Source organism: Erinaceus europaeus, chromosome 1 (genome assembly GCF_950295315.1).
Source record: "Erinaceus europaeus chromosome 1, mEriEur2.1, whole genome shotgun sequence".
NCBI lineage: Eukaryota > Metazoa > Chordata > Mammalia > Eulipotyphla > Erinaceidae > Erinaceus > Erinaceus europaeus.
The window spans coordinates 148,148,788-148,168,499 of record NC_080162.1 but is presented as its reverse complement, the minus strand read 5'-3'; the positions used below and the strand labels follow the sequence as shown (position 1 = coordinate 148,168,499).

The 19,712-nt window shown below is 44.8% G+C and overlaps 1 protein-coding gene across 3 annotated transcripts in view; it reads left to right on the top strand.

Moving 5' to 3' along the window:
• The window catches only part of EPHB1 (EPH receptor B1), a 528,699-nt gene that overhangs the window by 381,416 nt on the left and 127,571 nt on the right, over positions 1–19,712 (top strand). For all 3 annotated transcript variants that reach the window (XM_007521793.2, XM_060196901.1, XM_060196900.1), the window contains one exon: positions 16,849–16,973. In XM_007521793.2, coding sequence (XP_007521855.2) covers positions 16,849–16,973 — 125 coding nt within the window. The remainder of the gene's footprint in view (positions 1–16,848; positions 16,974–19,712) is intronic.

Here is a 19,712-nt window from a genome sequence, read left to right as displayed (position 1 = left end):
CTTAGGCCAGTCCTTGCACTTTGTGCCATGTGTGCTTAACGCGCTATACTACCACCTGACTCCCGGCTGTCCAGCTTTCTGTCTTCTCTATGGAGTGAGAGGCAAACTTTGTTGCTGGCCAGGCAGGAAGGAAGGGGTTGAATCTGGAGGAGAATGGGAGAGGCTTGGCAGTGCCATTGCAGACAATGGGAGATAGACAGAGACTTTGGACATTCATCCCAAGGAGTGAGGACAGCTCCTTTGCAGTTGGTGAACATGTTTATAAAGCAGTTCACTTGCCATACTCAGATGTGCAGGACTGCTGGGAGTAGATTCATATTCTCTCTCTCTCTTTCCAGTTGAAGTTTGCTGTAAAAGACAGAAAAATATAAAGGCGACTTAGACCTGAGATGAAGAAGAGGGCTGTCAATTATGTGATTGCTATGCTGGATAATGAGGGCTACAAGGAAGGAGAGGGCTGAGTCTTTGGGTGGAATGTTAAGATGGGGCCAGTTCACCCCAGCTCCCCAGAGAAGGAGGTGAGGAGGCAGAAGTGCACTTGACTCTATGGCTTTGGAAAAGGGAATAAGTCCCTGTGAGGCAAAATCCTAGTATGTCATGGCTGAGGGCAGCTGAGAACACATTGTGAAGACTTGAAGGTCATCTGCAAGGGATAAAAGGCTGGGATAGAGAAGAGGGGATGGTCACTGGATCTTCAGAGAGGCCCAGGGGTGATGGTGGGAGGCCCATAAGTGGACCAGGTGAGTAGCAATTATATTTTTTAGGGCTGAGGCCAGGTGGTGGTGCATCTGGGAGTGTGCTCACAAGGTCCTTAGTTCAAGCCCCTGGTCCCCTCCTGCAGGGGGGAAGCTTCACAGGTATGGAAACAGTGCTGCAGGTGTTTCTCTTTCTCTCTTCCTTTCTGTTTCCCCTTCCTTATCAATTCCTCTCTGTCTCTATCAAATAAATAAATAAATATTAATAAATAAAATATTTTTCCAGGGCTCTGCCATGCCAGGCATACTTTTGCAGATAGAGATGGGGACAGGCAGAGGGAAAGACATCAGAAGCACCTAAGCTGCCTCCAATATGTTGGGGGCCAGGCTTGAATTTCAGTGAGTGGCATGCAGACTTGAAGGAGGAGGGGATCATGGGCAGTGTTGTGAGAGAGGCAGTGGAGAAGGGAAGGCTGAGGACAAAGCTTGCGTCCCTACCCTGAGATATGCCAGAGTGAAATGAGCCACACATCCCCAGGAGGCTAGAGGACAGAGATGTTTACAGGAAGAGGAAAGCCACTTTTTCTTACTTTGGGTGTGGATGGAATATTCTGGAAGGTGATTGGGGGCAGGGTACTGGGGAGTCCACTGATTCATCCATCCATCCATCCATCCTCTTTCCTTTTTTTGGATTTTTTCCCTTTTTTCTTTCTTTATTTCCTTTTGTTGCTCTTGTTGTTTTATTGTTGTAGTTATTATTGATGCTGTTGTTGTTGTTGAATAGGACAGAGAGAAATGGAGAGCGGTAGGGAAGACAGAGAAGAGGAGAGAAAGACAGGCACCTGTGGGCCTGCTTCACTGCCTGTGAAGCGACTCCCTGCAGATGGATGAGCCAGGGGCTTGAACCAGGATTCTTATACCGGTCTTGCGCTTAGCGCCACCTGTGCTTAACCCGCTGTGCTACTGCCCAACTCCCCTTTCTTTTCTTTTCTTTTCTTTTCTTTTCTTCTCTTTTCTTTTCTTCCTTCTCTCCTCTCCTCTTTTCTTCTTTTCTTTTCTCTTCTTTTCTTTCTTTCTTTCTTTCTTTCTTTCATTCTTCCTTTATGTCTTTCTCTCTTTCTTTCTTTCTTCCTTTCTTTCCCTCTTTTTTCTTTCTTTCTTTTTGCAACTGGTTTATTGCCAGTACTTGGTGCCTGTATGACCACTGCTTCTGGTGGCCGTGTGCATATATATATATATATATATATATATATATATATATATATATATATATATGACAGAAAGAAATTGAGAGGGAAGGGGGAGAGAGTAGGACAGCTGCAACACTACTCCACCACTTGTGAAGCTTCTCCCCTGCATGTGGGGACTGGGAGCTTAAATCTCAGTCCTTGCATATGATGACGATGATGTGTATGCTCAATTGGGTGTGCCACCACCTAGTCCCATCCACTGATTCTTAAGCAAACCTTCTGGGGTGCTCTAGGCAAGGCATATTGCATGGTGAAGGAGGAGGTCAGGGTCAAGAGGAAGGAGGCCAGGAATTTTGTGGGGACTTGGTATGGGGTGGAGTACTCTCAGCCAGGCAGTAGGGTACAAACCCATCCATAAGAGGAGGGGCTTTGGGCTTGGACCTCCAGGCCAGGACAGCAGAGTGACTGTAGCACTAGCTCTGCTGCCTGGCTCTGGTGGCACAGTGGTCTCTCCAGTGTCAGTGCCTCTGGTAGACTCCCTTCTGGATGGAACATTCTGTGATCTGGAGCAGCCAACACTCTTGTCTCACTTCAGAGGAGGACAGGCCTTGGGGGAGAGGCCACAGAGCTGAACCTTGTGCTCCTGCTGCTTATTAAGTCTTGTCTTGTATACTCTCAGCTACCCCAGACACCCACCTAGGGCAGAAGCTAGGATAGGTGCCCCCTCCAGGCATATCTTCCAGCCTCCACTACCTCTGGTCTGCAACTTGCAGGTTTGCTGTAAAGGACCAATCTTGGTGCCTACATGGTGATCCCAGCAGGAAAGAGTAGCCCTAGGGGGTGGCCCAAAGGCAGAGGTATCCCAACACTGTGCTGGCTTGGTCACCACATCCTCCTCCTGGCAGAGAGCTCTGTGGAGACCCCTGAGGGTTCAGAGGTACTTGAGAGCAATATCCTTCCAGTGCAAGAGCTATGTGATCCTGGTGCTCCCTGTTTACTAGCCATCCCCCAAGAGGCTGCGAGCACGTGTGTGTGTGTGTGTGTGTGTGTGTGTGTGTGTGTGTGTGTGTGTGTAAGGGAGAGACAGACTCCTAAAAGAACCTGCCTCCCTACCATCAGTGCTCTGAGCCATCAGTGGAACAAGCTGATGGAAAACTCAAGGGCTACAGATAGTTTGTCACAGGTTGGTAACTCTGGTTTCTTTCTTTTAAAAATATATTTACTTATTTATTATTGGATAGAAATAAAGATAAAATGAGAGGGGAGGGGGAGGGAGAGAGAGAGAGAGAAAACTAGGGATACACCTGCAGCCCTGCTTCACCACTTTGGAAGCTTTCCCTCTTCATGTGGGGAGCAGGGGTTTGAACCCGTGTCCTTGTGCTCTGTAATATGTGTGCTTAACCAGGTATGCCAGGCCCTGGCCCATGTACTCTGGTTTCTAGATATCCTGGTTGTGCCCCACAATACCCAAGGTATGGGGGGGGTCTCAAAACTCAGGTTGCTCCTCCCAGCCCCAGCCCTAGCCTGTTGGTATGCATGAGACCCCTTCTGTTTCATCTGGTTTAAATCCCCCCTGCTTAACACTATTCTATTTACATAACCACTTCATTCTATTTACATAACCACTGTTAACAAGTTCCACCCTCCCTCCAGGGCATTTGTGGTTCAGTGATAGGATTCTCGCCTGCTCTGGCCCCTCTTTGTCACACTCTGATTTTCACCAGTCACTTTTCTCTCCACCCTCTCTATGTCACATCCTGTTTCCACCTTACTTGGCAAGTATATATAAAGACAGCATTGTGAGTTTTACAGTACTGTACCTTGAGTTTAGCTTAGCTCGGCTTAGATTGTGCTGCGTCCTGCATGAATAAAGAAATACTGCCTACAGCTCAACCATGAATCCCTGTTACCCGCCCGTGAAGCCAGCCTGGCGAAAACAACATAACCTGTCGAAAACAACACTAGCCCTGTGCAGTTTCAAGATTCAGTGGGACAGGGGTTAAGGCTCAAAATCTTGCTTTTCTCATCAATATAGAGATGATACTGAGCAGGGAGAATATTTTAAGAATGGGGGGTCAGGAAGAGGAGACACACACACACACACACCTGAAGTCATATCAGAAACAAGGGCACCTGATGTACGTTCACTTCCTGGATCACAGGGTATGTCTGTCTAAGGCTCCAGAGTGACTTCACCATATGCCAGAGCTGAGTGATGCTTTCATCTCTCTCTTTCTCTCTCTCTCTCTCTCTCTCTCCATTAGGGCTTCACAGCTCTGAGCTGACTTTTTAAAGATAGAGACAGAGAGAAAGAGAGAGAGAGACTGACTACAGCACAGAAGTTTCTTCCAGTATTGTAGGGACCAGACTTGAACCTGGGTCATAAGCATAAGGAAGCTGGGCACACGTATTTTTCTGCGCTTAAGGTAACTTAAAACAAGTTACCTCCTGAGAGCAACGCCAATACCAGCCGTCAAAGCTGTCACCCTGCCTTGGGACCTAAGCCTTAAGTCTAGGAGGGTGGGATTGACTCAGCCCCCAGACCTAAAACCTCCCTCTTACTTCACTGAGCCAGTGATGAGACTCAGCAGACACTCTGCAATGATATGGCACCCACGCCACCCAGTCAAGGAAGCCCTGCAGGCTGCGGAGGGAGCTGGGAAAGGAGTGTCAAGGTCAGCCCGAGGCTCAGCTGAAAGCCAAAGCAAAAAAGCCATTGTCCACACAGGGGAAAAAAAATTAGAAAAAATAATTCATCCTGCTTCTGCATTCATCCCCAGTCTCCAAGCTAATTGCTTATTTGTTTAATCTGCTTTGACCAGAAGTGTTACTGCACCAAAAAAATATTTAATGAGTCAGGCTTCCTAATGTAAAATTCAGGCATATTTGTGCAATGGAATGAGTTTTTCATCAACACAAGGAAGACCTGTTATTTCAGCAGCACCTTCTCAACAAAGTTATCTGGGCTGGAAATGTCAGAGGAAGCTCCTTGCACGCATAATCCATCCCTATGCTCTTCATCCTCTGTAGATGTGTCTTTGTCAGTGGAACCAGTGGACCTAAAGTCCGTAGCTGATATTGAAATACAGATTTGAGTTCTCTGCTAAGTATCAGTTTAGACAGGGGGAAAGATAGTCCTCTTCTCTCAGCTCCTCAAGCTCACTAGTCCTCCCTTTCAGGATCTTCTATAACTTAATTTGTGGTCCTAAGATATATATATATCTTTATTTTTGTTGAATTGAGACAGCCAGAAACTGAGGTAAACTGGGAAGGTTGAGAGGGAAAGAGACAGACAGCTACAGCACTGCTTCAACACTTGAGATGCTTTCCCCTTGCAGGTTGGGACCGGGGGCTTAAACTTGGGTCCTTGCACCTTGTAACATGTGCTCTCAATCAAGTGCATCACCATCCAGCTCCTGGTCCTAAAATTTCTGAGACTACCCTGTGTTTTTTCTGTTCCTTTGCTTTTCTCCAATCTGGAATCTGCCTTCTCATATAGATAGAGACAGTAAAAGAGAGAGGGAGAAAGACCACAGTATCATACTTCCTCTGTGCTATAGCACCTGCCTAATAGCACTGGGGTTTGAACCTGGTTTATGTGTGTGGCCAGGCAAGTGCCCTACTTCCTGGGGAGCTCTGGTCCCTCTGTGACTCCTTCAGAGCCTGAGTTGAGGATACAGGGAGAAGTCTACTTCTGGGCTCTGAGGCCCTCACTTCTGATTCCCCTAGAGTACTTTTCAAGTGCTCCATTTCACACTTTGAGCTGCTGGGGGAATTTTATTGAGAGCAAGGATTCTATAGCTTAATAGCAAAAAAAAAAAGTAAGAAAACCACCAACTAGAGGCTGGCAGGTTAATCACTAGGCAGAAAACACACGTTACCATGCAGGAGGATCTGGGTTCAAGTCCTGCTCCTAAGAACATGGGAGCACCCTCAGGAGGGTAGCTTCATGAGTGGTGAAACAATGTTGCAGGGTCTCCTTTTCTCTCCATCACTCTTTCTCCTTCTTTTGGCCTCTACCTAGAGGAAAGCTATAAATGACTGCAGAGAGCAGTGGCATTGTGTGGGCACTGACTCCAGCAATAACTCTGTGGCAAAAAAGAAAAGAGAAGAAAAGAAAAGAAAAGAAAAGAAAAGAAAAGAAAAGAGGAATATTCATGATTGAAGGATTGCTGTTTTTGCTACACTGTTGTAGAATGTGAGACTCAAAGAAATTAAGTAACCTTGCCCAGTGTCATAAAGCAAGGTAATGTTCAAGATAGAAGTGAACCCTGTATCTGTCTACAGCATCTGTGGTTCCCAAAGCCAGTCCTTTCTTACTTCTGCTCATTCCTATTGCCCTGGACTAGAGTCATGGGCTCCTTTATTTTCCAAACTCTAGTATGTTTCCCTCACAGCTGAAGACTGTGTTATAAATCTCAGGTGCTTAGTCTGAGGATGATTTGGCTGGGAAATGATATTGTAGAAAGAATAGAAGAAAGAGGTTAGCATTCCCAAATGATCCAGCAACTACGCCCCTAGGTATATAACCAAGAGAAATATGAACAGATTCACAGAGAAACTTGTACATGAATGTGCTTAGCAACCTTTTCCACAATAGCCGAAATGTTGAAGTGAGCCAAATACTCACCACTTGATGGAGAATTGTCTTAGAGAAAGCAGTACCCAGAAAGGTAGACTGTTAAAAAGGTGCTGTTAAATTTCAGATACACATTGTTTGGTCTGGGGCAACCAGATCACTATGAGGGGCTACTCTAAGGACCTCTCCCAGACCCCCTGAGCCATTTGGGAGATCTGTGAAAAACACCCAGCAGGAATTACTGGGAAAGAGAGGAGGATGGGCTTCCCTTTCTGTGAGGCTTCTTGGAGAGTTTACATATGAAAGGTCTTTCTACCAGGTAGACCACTCTCTTGTAAGAGACTTTTTAGGTCTCCTTAGCAAAGGTGGAGAGGATTTAGCCATGACCCCTAGCTCCTGAGGCAAGTGAGGGGTGACCCCAAGTGAAGACTGTCATCCTTGGTCTGATCTCTTCCTGCAGAAGCAAGTCCTGTTTCCTTCTAGATGAGGTTTCTTCAAGGATTTTATTTTTATCACCTCTTCAAACAGTTTCCTCCTATATGTTCAGTTACTCTGACTTGTGTTTTACTATACTTTTAATTTTAAAACTATATAATATTTGAATGTGTATTTATTATTTTATTTATTTTTTTAGCCATCACTGGGGATTCACCACTCCAGGCCAACTTCTTTTTATTTTTCAGATAGAAAGATACCACAGTGGGGGGGGTCGGGTGGTGGTACAGTGGGTTAAGCGCACATGGCGCAAAGCTCAAGGACTGGCATAAGGATCCTGGTTTGAGCCCCCGGCTCCCCACCTGCAGGGGAGTCGCTTCACGCACGGGTGGTGAAGCAGGTCTGCAGGTGTCTATCTTTCTCTCCCCCTCTCTGTCTACCCTCCTCTCCCCATTTCTCTCTGTCCTATCCAACAATGAACAACATCAACAATGGTAATGATAATAACCACAACGAGGCTACAACTATAAGGGCAACAAAAGGGGGGGAAAATGGCCTCCAGGAGCGGTGGATTCATGGTGCAGGCACCGAGCCCAGCAATAACCCTGGAGGAAAAAAAAAAAAAAAGATACCACAGCACCAAAGCTTCCCTCAGTGTAGTGGAGCCCAGATTTGAGCCTGGCTTTTGCACATGACAAAGCAAGTGCATTCTCCAAGCAAACCTTGGTCCTATTTTCATGTCTTAAATCATCTTAGCACAGTAAACTGTGATTTCATTTGTGATAGCCCAGAAAGGATTATGGTTAAAACTGCTGAAAGAATTACTTTGACACAAAAATCAATGAAGACATTAGGAAGCAATTTTTAATAAGCTGAGATAATGTATTAGGACTTAACAAAGATCCTAGGTCCTAGGGAGAAAAACATCAACTCATTCTCAATATTGTGCAATCTATGATGTTCCACAATTGAGTTGGAAAAGGGAATAAGAAGCAAACTTTGAACATGACTGAGTTAAGTAGTTGAGTTAAAAGGTCAATGAATGTTCCATCAGCATATGTGCATGATGAGGCCAGCTATGGCCATGAGCCTCAAAGACAGCAGACACTCAGGGTCTTGACTTAGGGTGATTCATTTCAGAGAGAGGTTCACACCATACTTCCATGCCAGACCCAGTACCATAGGACCTCAGGTCCTCCATTTTCTTTGGAGCCCATCTTACAAATCAGGGACTGGCTGGTGTTTGGCTGGACTCATCCTGAGGCTGTCTGGTGGTGACCTAAGCAGTTTGGGCCGATGCTGGTTCCATGTCCCCCAGGAGATCTTTCATCCTTGCTGTCTGCCCTGCAACTTCCCCACCTCATTTGTCAAGCCAAGCAGGAACATCCTGTGTACTCTGTCTGCTGCTCACGATATGCTATCTGAGATCTGTCTGCTTCAAGAGCATCTGGGGAGGAAGAACTCCTAAAAGTCTGCCTTGGCAAATGCAGAAATGAGGGGCTCACTTACAAGGTCCCCACATGTTTTCCATCCCCGAGTCCCAGGACCAATGGAGTGTGTGTCTCATTCTGCTTCTGACATATTTCAAGGCCTCCTGTCATGAGCTGTAGCCTCTCTCTCTTCTTCGAATCTCAATTTTCTGTTGGGTTACTTCTTCATTTTGCTAAAAACTGTTGGATTTTTAAAAAAATTATTATTCCATTTAAGCTTTTTGAACATTTCCTCTTTCCAATCAGTCATCTTTCTTTTTTTGTATACAGATAGAGAAATTTAGAGGAAAGGGGAAGATAAGAGGTAGGGAGGAAAAGGGTGACCCACAGGACTGTTTCACTACTGATGAAGCTTTCCTCTCTGCAGGTGGACACCAGTAACTTGAACTTGAGTCCTTGTACCTGGTAGCATGTGTGCTCTACTGGGTGTACCACCACCTGGCCCTTCTTTGTTTTTCTTTAAGCTGTTCCTGACTTGGGCTAGAAAAGGAGTAAGACCATTTCACCTTCCCCCATGTCCTAAATCCAATTTCAATTAAAATGTAAGGCACTGAGAGTGAGATGAGTGAGGTCAGCAGTCTGCCCTGGGGCCTGTGACCATGATGTCATTGTCATACATATTAGAAATGGAGCCAGGGGGACTGGCAGTGGCACACCCAGTTAAGCTCACATATTACTATATGCAAATTCAGGTTAGAGCCCTGCTCCCCACCTGCAAGGGGAATGTTTCACTAGTGGTGAAGCAGGTCTGTGAGAGTCTGTCTTTTTCCCTCTCAATCTTCCACTCCCCTCTCAATTTCTCTCTGTCTTATCTACTAAAATAAAAAAGTGGAGGTGTGTGTGTGTGTGTGTGTGTGTGTGTGTAGGGTGCCAGTCACTGGGAATGGTGGTACCTGCACCGAGCCCCAGAGGTAACCCTGGTATCAAATAAATAAGTAAATAAATAAATAAATAGAAATGGGACCGAGAGAGAGCTAAGACTGTCAGATCACCAGCTTGCATGCTTGAAGTCCCAAAACCTGCAGTTTCAATGCCTGGCACCACCTTATGCCAGAGCTGAGCAGTGCTCCGAGCCTTCCATAAAATGGATTAAATAAATCAATTGTTAAATTACATAAACATCTGTAGAAGTGTATGTATATACTGTAGAAATGCAGGCAGTGGTGGCCATTGTCTCCTGGCAAATTCTCCTGGGTCTGTGAACTGCTGGAGGCTGGCTGCAGAGGGGTGGTCTTATCAACTGGATGATGTGGGGGGTCCTCTTGGTAGCCTGCTTGATGTCACTGGATCTGCTGCCCTGTGATTGCTTATTCACCAGATAATGTCAAATAGACTCCAAGAACCTCCAGGAGAGGGCTATGACTTTCTTTCCTTTTGTCATTACTGGAGTTTCAAGGCTCATGGCTGACTTTTTTTTTTTTCACACATAGAAAGAGGCATAAGGAGAGAGGGAAATACACCACAACATCAAAGTTCCCCCATGTGTGATGAGAACCACCAAGCTATCTTATCAACCAATACTATGACTTTTTTTGTCTTCCACCCCCAATGGTTATATCAGGAGCCTAGCACAATGGTTGACAAATACGTTGTTTCAAATGGTGGCTTTCTTGCATTTTTGGCAAAGAGAAGAACAATACCCATTGAACTCTTCAGGCTATTAGGATTGATCTCTCCAAAATTTAATTAATTAATTAATTTTTGCCTCCAGGTTTATTGCTGGCACTATGAATCCATTTCTCCAGGTGGTTATTTTCCCCCCTTTTATTGGATAGGACATATAGAAATTGAGAGAGGAGGAGGAGATAGGGTGGGAGAGAGAAAGATAAGACACCTGCAGACTTGCTTCACCACATATGAAGTGTCCCCCCTGCAGGTGGGGAACTGGGGTGTCAAACCCAGATCCTTGCTCAAGTCTTTGCACTTTCTACTATGTGCTTTTAACCTGGTGTGTGACCACCCAGTCCCCATCTCTCAAATTTTGGCACATACTTCATTTGATATTCATCCCACTCCTTTTAGATTTCCCTCTATATATTTCCCTCTAGCTCCTTCCATGTTGTAGGAGAATAATGTTGTCATTCCTTACAGCAGTGTAATCTTCCATTGTGCACATATGCCACAGCTTCCTGAACCATACAGTTGCTGAATACTTTGTTTCCAAATGTTGGCTATTACAAATAGTAGTGCCACACACATGGGCGTGCATAGATCTTTTCAGATAAGTGTTTTTGTGTTCTTTGGATAATTGCCTTGGAGAGGAATTACTGGCTCCTATGGTAAGATGATCTCACTCACAGATGGGCTCTATGAAGTAAAGCAAAGGATAATGCAGGGCAGGTCTTCAATGGACTGTGGTCTGTAGCAGATCTGGGGACCCAGAACAGGGAAAGTGGAGCACTAAGGAAAGACTGGGGATCCAAGTCCCCATGGCGGGGCAGCATCATGATCTGGTGGAGGTGAAATGTGTCTTGGGGCAAATATGGCAATGTTCCCTTGTGACAACAATAGTCCTGTAAATCAACACATTCTCATTAAGTCGGTACTGAAAAAGTAAAATGAGAAGAGTTGGGTTGCAATGATAACACATGAGATGTTGAATAAATTCTCTGATTGCTTTAGGCAAGGGTCATTGACTAGGTCACAGGGCAAAAAGGGGCTTGCCATTTATTTTTCCAAATAAAGTTTATGATGGGTCTGGGCAGTTAGCACACAGGTTAAGCACCCATGTCTCGAAGTGTAAGGACTGGCATAGGGAACCCCATTCGAACTTCCAGCTCCCCACCTGCAGGGGAGTTGTTGCATAAGTGGTGAAGCAGGTCTGCAGGTGTCTATCTTTCTCTCCCCCTCTCTATCTTCTCCTCCTCTCTCAATTTTTCTCTGTCCTATACAACAACAATGACTGCAATAACAACAATAATAATAACAACAATGATAAAAATCAAGGGCAACGAAAGGGGAAAAAATGGCCCCCAGGAACAGTGGATTCATAGTGCAGGCACTGAGCCCAAGCAATAACCCTGGAGGCAAATAAATAAATAAATACAAACCAAATAAAGTTTATCAGAATACCCCCCCTCCCAAATGCATTGTGCTTCAGCTTTCTAAACAGGAGGTCTTGAAAAACATCATACAGGAGAATAACAAGATGAGCAGCTTGTAAGTGGTGTTTCCGTGCCAGGCTGAGGGCAGATTCTGCCCCTACTTCTCAGGCAAGGTTTTGCTGGTCACAGGATTCAGAAACATAGCCTCCTTCTGCCAGAACTCCTACCTACTAGCATCCATTATCCCCTCTCCTCTGTCCCTTTTGATCCCGTTGCACTTAATATTATTAACCTACTTTGTGATTTATTTTTTTTCTTGTTCTTACCAGGCTTCACTGTACCAGGTCAACTTTGATCAAATAGAAAGAGAGACAGAGACAGAGCTAGAGAGATAGAGAGAGGAAAAGACACCATCACACTAAAGCCTCCCCCAGATTAGTGGGGGCTGGGCTTAAACTTGGGTGACACACATTGCAAAGCAGATATGTTCCCAGGTGAGTTATCTTGCTGACTGTGATTAGTTTTTTAATGACAAGCCTGGAATCAAACCTAGGACCTCATTTATACAAAGCAGACGCTTTACCCCTGAGTCACCTCTCTAGCTCAATCATTTTGTTGTATTTATTCATGGGCAGGGAGAGAGGCCAAAGCACCATCCATAGAATTCCATGTGTCCTGTCTTCATTTCACTCATGCAGTGCCAGGGGTGGAACGTAGGACCTGTTATTAAATGCAAGACATGAACTCTACCTGCTGAGTCACCTTCCTGGCCCCGATTTATATATGATGTCTGGACTCTGAATCTTTAGCCAGAAATTAAGTTCTATGAAGTCAAGAAATTCCATTTCATTCCCTATGAGAGCTCTTGAGTCCAGAATCCCTGGCCCTTGACAAATGCTGTATAAATACCTGGTTGAGTCAGTCATTCTCATGGGTCATGGTGCTATGTTGGGAGGAAGAGAAAATACATTTGAAGGTTGGATCAGGATCACCAGGTATTTCACTGTCAATGGTAATGCCACAGAGATAGAGATGCTCATCAGTGCCTGTAGTCACAGCCCAAAGCCAAAGTGTAGAACAAAAGGTGAGTAATCAGCTTGGGAAAACTTAGAGTTTATTTCTAACCATGATTGCAGAATCAGAGCAGGGAGACATTTTTAATCCAATCGCTAATGGCCCTATTAATGGAACCACCTCACCCAGATCATAAGAAGCAGGATTTTTTAATCAACTTTTTTGATTGCTGATTTGGAAGTAGTTTGCAAGATTAGAGGAATGTAGCACCACACTGTACCTACCAACAGTTCTGTGCCCTCCCCAACCCTGTCACCAATAGTAAATAACTAGCATAGCTCTCACAAAGTCTTTGAGACAATTTGGTGGCTTCTCCCTCTCCTTCCTCTACCCCATTCCCCTTTCTTCTTCTCCTCCTTCTGATTACTTTTCTTTCATTTGTTCCTCTTCTCCCTCTTTCTTTCTCCCTCCTCCCTCTCTTTCTTCCTCTTCTTCCCCCTTTTCTCCTTCCCTTTCTCCTCCTTCTCCTCCTTCATCTTGTCTTTTTCTCTTTCTCTTCCTCATCTCCTCCCTTCTCCTTCTTCTTCCTCTCCTCCTCCCTTTTTCTCCTTCTCTTCCCTGTTCCCTTCCCCTCCCCACTTCTCTTCTTCTTCATTCATGTGCTTCAATTCTCTACATCCCACCAAAGAGCTAAAGCATGCAGTAGTTGCCTTTCACCTACTTCCTTACTTCACTAAGCATGGTATAATTTTATCTTGAGTCTTTGCTGCTCAAACAACCAGGAGAAGACTTGAGTTCAACTCTGGGCCTGCTGTCTAAGGAGAGGTTCAGATAATTTGAGTCCCATTTAGAGAAACCTGCCTAGGTGGCAGTATATGGTAGAAGACACACATTCACAGCTTCTGGCCATTCTTTCAGGAGAGAAAACTTAGGGTAGCCTAACTAGTTTGGTTAGCTATTTGACAAGCCCTTTTGGAAGAGGGATCATTCTGTCGAAGTCCAGTGAGCATCACTGAGGTCAGTGGAAGGAGGCACATCTTATATAAGGACAGGGAAGAAGTGCCTTTGGTGAGAGTCACTCAGAATGAACAGCAGCTCCCAGAGGGCAAGCAGTGAGCCTCCAGTCCCTGAGATACAACAGAGCCACACTGAGAACAGTTGACAGAGAAATTGTGGAGGGATTCAAGACTACATTCATTCAGGTCCCCCAACAAGCAGTTGTCAGGATGGGATCAGATGGGGGGGTGAGATTGGAAGTGGACTGGAAGTCTGAGGGGACTGGGAGGGCCCTCTTTTACCCCAGTCAAAGTCTAATATTTCTTTTCTTCACTTTTTTTTTAAGGATATTTCCTTTTTTAGGATATTTCTTTTACAATATATGAGAGAGGGAGAGAGAGCTATCAGAGCACAGCTCAGCTCTAGTTTATAGTGGTGCTGAGAACTGAACCCTGGACTCTAAGGCAAGAAGGTCTTTTGCAGAACCACTATGCTAGCTCCCCATGGCCTGAAGGTCTGATATTTCACAGGTAGGGAGGAGTCTCAGTAGGAAGAATAAGTTTCCTTGTTATTCCAAGGAATTTCTGGAAAATCCAATGAGAGTCCTCCATCAGAAGAGTGAGGAATGGGACTGCCTTAGCTTTCCTGCCATTCTCAGACATTGGCTGGGAACCACCTTTGGGTACTCTCTCTCTGAATGTGGTGACAGGTGGCAGAGCCCATCAGCTGGGCCCTAGCATCACTTATCACCATCATCTTTATGGCATAAAGACTCCCCTGCTGGGTGGAGCAGATAGCATAATGGTTGTGCAAAGAGACTTATTCCTGAGGCTCTGAGGTTCCAGGTTCCAACTCCATTATCACCTGGCTAGAGCTGAGTAGTGCTCTGGTAAAATAAATAAGTAAATAAAAATAAACAAACAAAAAACCCACAAAACCCCCCTTGCTAAGTCTGTATGCCTCCTAACCCAGGCCCACATACAGTAGGTGCTTCCAGAGAGCCCAGGAAGTGGTGGAGAGCACAGCTGCTCCCCCTCAACACACACACACACACACACACACACACACACACACACACACACACACACACACACACACACACACTCCCTGCAGCTGTGCTCTGACACTGAGGACAGGTAATGCCCCTCAGCCAATGTCTCCAGAGAACTCCTTGGAAAGTAGAGTTACTGAAATTAGAGAACTTTCCCCTCTGCTGGAGGAGACTCAGAGGAATAGTCCCAAGCAGAGGAACCATGGACACCCAATTGACCTTAAATGCCTCACCCCTTAGCTGCCTCCTCCTTATAAAATCCAGCCCTCATTTATTATCTTCACATTGTACTTGAGCCATGGTGGAGTGCAAAGTGTCAGGCTGGGAGATACTCAACATGATCTCCAAAGAGATTTCAGAGGATGTGGCTGAGTTTGGAACCATCCTGTTTCCCCAAACCTTTGGTGCATGCCTTTCTCCATTTGTACCACAGAGCTTTTCATTCGAATACACTCTCTCACTTGGAAAACAGAAGGCTGAGGGAACTCTGGGGTTCCTCTGTGTTCCCTTTTTTGTTTGTTTATTTTTGAGAAATACTCTCTTCCTTTTGAAGCTGAGTGAAATCTTAATGGGTAGAGAAAGAGGGTTGTAAGAATGTTCCTTTCTGTTGTAGTTACTCCCCCGTTCTGACCAGTTATACTTTCTTATTTTTTTTTAATATTTCTATTGGGGGACTAATGGTTTACAGGAAATACAGTTGTTGATACATGTATAAAAATTCTCATTTTTTGAAAACCACTCTCACCCCCTGCTTAGGTCTCCCTTATTGTTGTGTACTAGGACCTGAAAGCCCCCCCCCCCCAAGTTCTTTACTTTGGTGCAATACACCAAACCCAGTTGAAGTTCTGCTTTGTGTTTTCTCCTTTCTGATCTTGTTTTTCAACTTCTGTCCATGAGTGAAATCATCCTATATTCATCCTTCTCTTTCTGGCTTATCTCACTTAACATGATTTCTTCAAACTCCATCTAAGATGGGGTCAAGAAAGTGAATTCATCATTTTTAATGGCTGGGTAGTATTCACTGTGTATATAGACTACAACTTACTCAGCCTACAATTCATCTGTTCTTGGACACCTAGGTTGCTTCCAGGTTTTGGCTATTACGGGTTGTGCTGCTGTGAACATAGGTGTACACAGGTCTTTTTGGATAGTTGTGTTTGGTTCCTTAGGATATATCCTTGGGAGAGAATTGCAGGATCTTTTTGGATAGTTGTGTTTCGTTACTTAGGATATATTCCTGGGAGAGAATTGCAGGGTCATAGGGTAAGTCCATTTCTAGCCTTCTGAGAGTTCTGTAGGCTATACTCTCCACAGGGGTTGGGCCAATTTACATTTCCACCAGCAGTGCAGGTTCCTTTGCCCCTACTTTTCTTGCTGGTTTCTGTCTCTTGGTTCTCTTCTCTGGGGAAACTCAGCCTACAGCTGTAGAATGGGATTTTTTCAAGGTCACCTCATTTCCTCTCTTTTCCTTCTGTCTGAAGCCTAGAATTCTCCTGCTCCTTAAATGGTCCATATTCTTCAGGTCATAGTTCTTTATTGTGAATCTTCAATCATTTGTGTTTTGGTCTAGCCTTTTTCTCCCTGCCCATGAAAACACCACATCAGCCCCAGTCTCTGCCCTGACACATGTTCTCCTCTCCTCCATCCTCAGTTCCCTCCCTCTGCTAGCCAGACTCCATTCATTTTTGCAAAACCCAAAGGCACATTTGTAGGTCTAGCTGAGCTGATGGGAAAAGGCAGCATCCAAACCCAGTAGTATGCTTCTTCCTACTCATCTTCAAAAGTCCATATTTCAGAAGGCTGGGAAGTGTTGCACCTAGTTGAGAGCATGCATTATAGTGCATAAGGACCTGGGTTCAAGCCCCTGGTCCTCACCTGCAAGAGGGGAGCTTCACAAGCAGGGGGAAAATTTTCTAAGCACTACAGTGATGAAGGTCTCTCTCTTTCTCTCTCTCTCTCCCCCTCCCTCTCTCCCTCTCCCTCCCTTTAAGTCTTCCCTTTCCCTCTAAATTTTTCTGTCTCTATCTAAAATAAATTTAAAATTTGTTTTAAAGAAAAGTCAGGGGGCTGGGTGGTGGCGCACCTGGTTGAGCGCATGCATTACAATGCACAAGGACCCGGGTTCGAGCCCCCGGTCCCCACCTGCAGAGGGAAAGCTTCATGAGGGGTGAAGCAGGGCTGCAGGTGTCTCTCTGTCTCTCTCCCTATCAACCCCTTTCCTCTTGATTTTTGGCTGTCTCTATCCAATAAAGATAATAAAAAATTTTTAAAAAAATTTAAAAAAAGAAAAGTCAGTGTTTCTCACATAATCTGGATGGTTTTCATCTCCCATCTGTCTTACCCTCTCTCCACAGCTCCTTCCACTGTTCCCATCATGCACCAGGTCAGCGCCACTATGAGGAGCATCACCTTGTCATGGCCACAGCCAGAACAGCCCAATGGCATCATCCTAGACTATGAGATCCGCTACTATGAGAAGGTAAGTTAGCTCTGCCTGCCGGCAGGCAAAACTCATAACTGAACACCGTCCCAGTGAATGAGCAGAGAGCTTGGACAATGTACCAAAAGAGAACAGTTTAATGACAGTGGTCAGACATTTCCTGGGAGAGCTCCTCAAGTCTGCCTAGCAAAGTCTCCAAAGCACAAGCATGGACTGAGGAGAGAGCCCTCCCACCCACCCCACTCCCCTGATGTTTGGGCAGCTCCTTGCACTGCTATGAGCAGGACAAGTCCCATTCTCTGTCCTGTGTTTGGTCTCCTAACAAGGAAGCTACAGAGCCGTGGGTGACCCCCAAGATTGCCCAAAATTTTATAGACCTGTGTGCCAATGGTTTGAAGTACGCACTTCCAGTATAAGTGTGCTTATTTCTAGATCAAATCTATGTTTCAACATATTTATGGAAGTTGAAAATACTTGAGTGGGGTCAGCAGATAGCATGGTGGTTATGCTGAAACTTGGAGGCCCCAGGTTTAATCTCTGACACTACCATCAACCAGAGCTGCCCAGCATTCTGATAAAAAGACAGAAAGGAAAGATAGGAGAAAGAAAGAAGGAAAGAAAGAAAGGAAAGAAAGAGACTTAAATGGATAAGAGAGAAATTATGAGAAAAAAAAATTTTAGGTCATTCTCTTAACCACTATTCTGAAGCTGCTGCTGGGGGCATATCTTGTGAGCTTGCTGTCAAGAAAAGGGGGCGGGGGCCCAGAAAAATGACTCACCTAGACAGTGCACCTGCCTTGCCATGTGAGCTATTCAGGCTCAGGCCAGCCCCTTACTATATTCACCCTCTGTTAAAGTTTTGCATCTCTTTATCTTTCTCTCCCTGTAAAATGTTTCTGTCTTTAAAAAGTTAAAAAGTTGGCCGATTAGGTATTTATCACAGGGAGTTGAGGGGTTGTGCTCTTGTGTCAATAATTGTACTTCAGGTGGCCAGACAGTGGCACACCCAGTTAAGCACACCTATCACCATATTCAGGAACCTGGGTTCGAGCCTCCCCTCTCACAGGCGTAGTGGGGAGTATGGTTCATGAGCAGTGAAGCAGACACCTCTTTTCCTGTCTCTCTCTCTCTATCTCCTCTTCCTCTCTCAGTTCCCCTCTGTCCTGTTAAATAAAACAGAAAGAAAAATGACTGTCAGGAATGGTGGACTTGTAGTGTTGGCACTGAGCTCCACCTATAACCCTGGTGAAAAAAAAAAAGAAGAGAGAAAAGTACTATAAATATTTAATCCCTTTATAAAGCATTTTTAAAAACCCTAAAAAGGTATGTCTATCAGAAAAGGAAAAAACAAGTTATCCCAAAGCAGTGAAGCCCCAGTAAAAAAAAAGAAGGAGAAGGAGAAGGAGAAGGAGGAGAAGGAGGAGAAGGAGAAGAAGGTGGGAGCGGTGGTGGTGGTGGTTGTGGGTTGTTCTAGAACTGAAAAGTGCTCTGGAAAAAAAAAAACAATGCCTATTGGCATGGGTGAATAAGAGAGGTGATTCCTTTTTTATTTTTTTAAGTACTTAATTAATTCTTTAATTAGTGATTTAAACATGCTTTACAAGATTCTAAGATAAAAAGGGTATAATTCCATACCACTCCCACCACCAGAGTTCTATGCTCCCCTCCCCCAAAGACAGCCATCATAGTTTTCCCAAGGTTTTGTCTTAGAGGAGAGTCGGGTACTTTTTTTTTTCTCTTCAGTTTATAGGTTTCAATTCTCTATATTCCACACGTGAGTGAAACCATCTAGTCAGAGGTGCCTACTTTCTTGTTTGAAGATCTTAAGGCTAGTGAAGAAGTATTCTGCTTCTGTGTAACCCAGAGCAATGCATTTTAAAAAACATCTTGAATTTAACAATGCCTGAATCAAGTTACTTAAGAGAACTGCTTTCTAAAGGGCCCAACAACACAAGTAAAGCAACTGACTGTATCTTCCTTTAGGAAAGCCACCTTGTCTCCTTATTCCTTTCTGGAGCTATTCTGTATTTTGAACATAATGTGATCCTGCTGTGTCTGTTCCCAGTCTGACTCACTAGCTGGCCTCAATAGACACTGTATACCTCTGCCAGGAAGCAGGGTTGAGTATTGGAACTCCGCTGCATGGGGAGCAAGAGAATCATCTGTTGGGCCCTCCCTCACTAGCCAGCCTTGTAACCAAGAGCAAATTACTTAGCTAGCCAAGGTCATAGACTTTGCATTTGCAAAATGACACCAATTTGCCTTATTGAAACCATGGGCTTAGGTGGATGACCAAGCCATTCTGTGTGAAGCTATGTCTTGGGGCCATTGAAGATGAATTTGCAGGGGGGTGGTGGGTGGAGGCATACCGGGTTGAGTGTACTTGTTACCATGCACAAGGACTCAGGTTCAAGCTGCCCCAGTCCCCACCTGCAAGGGGAAAGCTTCACTAGTGGTGAAGCAGTGTTGCAGGTATCTCTGTCTCTCACCCTCTCTATCTTACCCTTCCTCTCAATTTCTGGATATCTCCATTAAACAAATGAAAGATAATAAAAATGAAGATGACTTTGTAGGGTAAAGAGGACGCAAGGCTTTATTCTACTTAGAGAGTTAGAGAGTGTTGGGTTATGCAGACAGTGGGTCTAGATAATACAGTGTGGGGGTGTGGCGGTAGATTTAAGCCATTTGAATCTATTGGCAGTGAGCTTTGAATTTGCCCCCTTAATTGCTAGACATGTTATTGTTGTTGTAATTTTACTATTAAATTTATAGCTGGGG